Source organism: Montipora capricornis, chromosome 10, assembly GCF_036669925.1.
Source record: "Montipora capricornis isolate CH-2021 chromosome 10, ASM3666992v2, whole genome shotgun sequence".
In the NCBI taxonomy this organism is placed as follows: Eukaryota; Metazoa; Cnidaria; class Anthozoa; order Scleractinia; family Acroporidae; genus Montipora; species Montipora capricornis.
The window spans coordinates 20,395,772-20,398,271 of NC_090892.1; the positions used below are offsets into that span (position 1 = coordinate 20,395,772).

At 35.9% G+C, this 2,500-nt stretch overlaps 1 protein-coding gene across 1 annotated transcript in view; it reads left to right on the plus strand.

Annotated features, from left to right (window-relative positions):
- Nucleotides 1-2,500, plus strand: part of LOC138022388 (farnesyl pyrophosphate synthase-like) — an 18,933-nt gene that overhangs the window by 4,819 nt on the left and 11,614 nt on the right. The window contains exon 3 of the mRNA XM_068869509.1: nt 2,192-2,307. Within this exon, the coding sequence (XP_068725610.1) occupies nt 2,192-2,307 (116 nt within the window). The remainder of the gene's footprint in view (nt 1-2,191; nt 2,308-2,500) is intronic.

The window sequence follows — 2,500 nt, forward strand, 5'->3', positions numbered from 1 at the left end:
GCTCTATTATTATTATTATTATTATTATTTATTATTGCAGTCTACTCATCTGAATGCTTATAAGAACACAGCGCAGAAGGACGCCTTTTTGTAACCTGCTAAATACATGTATATGTACAGTTCCACAGAAGTGAATGGTGCTGTCTTCGTGCATTCTGATTGGCTTGCCCGAAGGTGAATAGCAAGTAGTACTATTCACCTCTGAGCAAACAGAAAAAAACATAGGATGGGTCTTTTAAGACTTGCGTTTTGAAAATTGACCTGTACCGTACTTAAAAGCAGTACAGGTCACTTTTCACCGTTACTAATGCTAAACTTATGCCTCATTAAGGGCCTACATGTAGAAGTAATTGTTTAGACCTAAAGTTAGCCAATTTGAAGGTTTTGGATTGCTTTAGTACAGTCGCAAAACAATGACCTGTAATGAGTGACCTGAGTGTACTTTTGCCCTGCCGAAAACAGAATGGCTTCCAGTGTCTCTTCAGTTACCGACCAGCAAATTGTTTTGATAAACACTTGAGGCACCTGTTCTGAAAAATGCAAAAAGGGCAACAAAGTTTGGTAGACTGTGTTTAATGGTAGGCTGTTCAGTCTTACCATTTGAAATCAAATTTTAAGGCATAAAAAAGGTACAATGCCTTGTTTACGTGAACTGTTTTCCAATGTGTATTAGTTGCTGTTTTGTTGGAAATAAAGAATAATAATTATTATACTAAATTACGGTATATGCTAAAACTATAAGTCTTTCCCAACAGCACATGCTCTCATTGGTTACTACATGTACAAGGTCACATCATTGACATCTAACAATAAAACTGTTTCCTGTGAAAAGTCTCTGAGGGGGCAACAGTGCAAAATCTGTGACATCAGAGGGTAAAAGTGCACGCCATTGCACATGAATAGAATGTGATTGAAGGTGGCATGGTAATAGCATTTCCTTAAACTCCTTGAGTGGCTTCATGATTTGCTGATTTGTCTCAACAAGAAATTACCAGCCTTGTGGAAGAAAAGGATTCCAAAAACACACACTCCAGTTAGCCACAAAAACTGCCTTGTCCACATTAAAAGCCTTCTGTGGAGAAAAATATCCGGACAAAGAATAAGATTTGGACAAAATTTCAAATGAAGAACAAAACAAACTCCTTATTGACTTTTATCCCAATGCAAGGGAAAAAAGGGAGTAAGCTACAAGAAGACAGCACTAATATTCACAATTTGTGCCCAAGGTGGTACTCAAATTATTCCTTTGGGAACTGGAGCAAAGGAAGCTTAATTTGCCAAATGTACAAAATTCCCCAGTGTTAACCCCCCTATTTTACTGTCAGTAGTAGTCAAGAAAGTGACAGTTCACTTCCATAGTGGGTCTTTTTCATCCAGTTGTAATATTACAGTGAATTTCCAAATTTATATATCATTAAACATTAAACACTGTTGGAATTCAGTGTTTTGGATTTTAGTACACTTTAGTTTACCTTTTTGTACATTTTTTTTTTGTACTCTTTTGTGTTCGTATTCGCTTACATGTTATTTATGAAACAATCTTTCCATTTGTTTTCACATGCATCTCTTAATGTCTTTGTTGTGCTATATAACAAATTGGCTCTGCCTCTGGAAACATTGTGATTCTCAGGAGACAAAATTAACTTTTTCCCTGGGACCTGTCATTAAGTGTTAATTATTCACCTCATTGTTGGTGAAAATTTAGTGGATATTTGCCTCACCACAAGTATCCACCGTTATTCACCTCCACTTTTGTGAATAACTGTTAATAAATCTTGTTTCCCATCATTGGTATCATAACAAGTTCTTAAATGAAACATTGTAGAGTCAATCCTCGTAAATAATGCAGTTTTTTCAATTAAGGGGTGAATTGGCTTGAAAGAATAAATTTTAAAGTCAAACAATAGCCTAAGGGTTTTTGCTGATGGGTATCTGTCTACCTGTAGTTGCTACAGTGAAGTAGGTCACCGCATTTAGCTCATTTCATGAAGCAATAATACTGATCCGGCAATCGTTGTTTCTCACGGTAATTAATAGAATTATTGCAACTGCTTCTTGTGGCATCATATCAACCTCTTGTTAAGCAGTGTTGTAACTGTAGAGTGAATCCTTGATCAAAATTAAGATAATGCAGTTTTTTTTAAAGTGATGAAACTGGAGCCAATTGATTGCTTTTTGTGTTGCTTGTCAGGAAAAAGGAATCGTGGACTCTCTGTAATTGGTTCATTAAGGCATCTTGTGAGTGCAGACAAATTGACAGAGGAAGAAGTGAAAACAGCCATCATACTTGGATGGTGTGTGGAGTGGGTAAGCCGAAGATCTACATGTAGATGTACTTTTTCTTTTCTAAATTCCTGGCATTTTTTTGTCATTTCTTACAACATGTAGTTTTGAGTGTTGAGATTTGTTATGCCTTCATTGCTTGTAGGAATATCAAATTTTGCTTGCAAATTGAACAAAGAATAAAAAATAAAAACAGGCTGTATGGCATAAATGATAG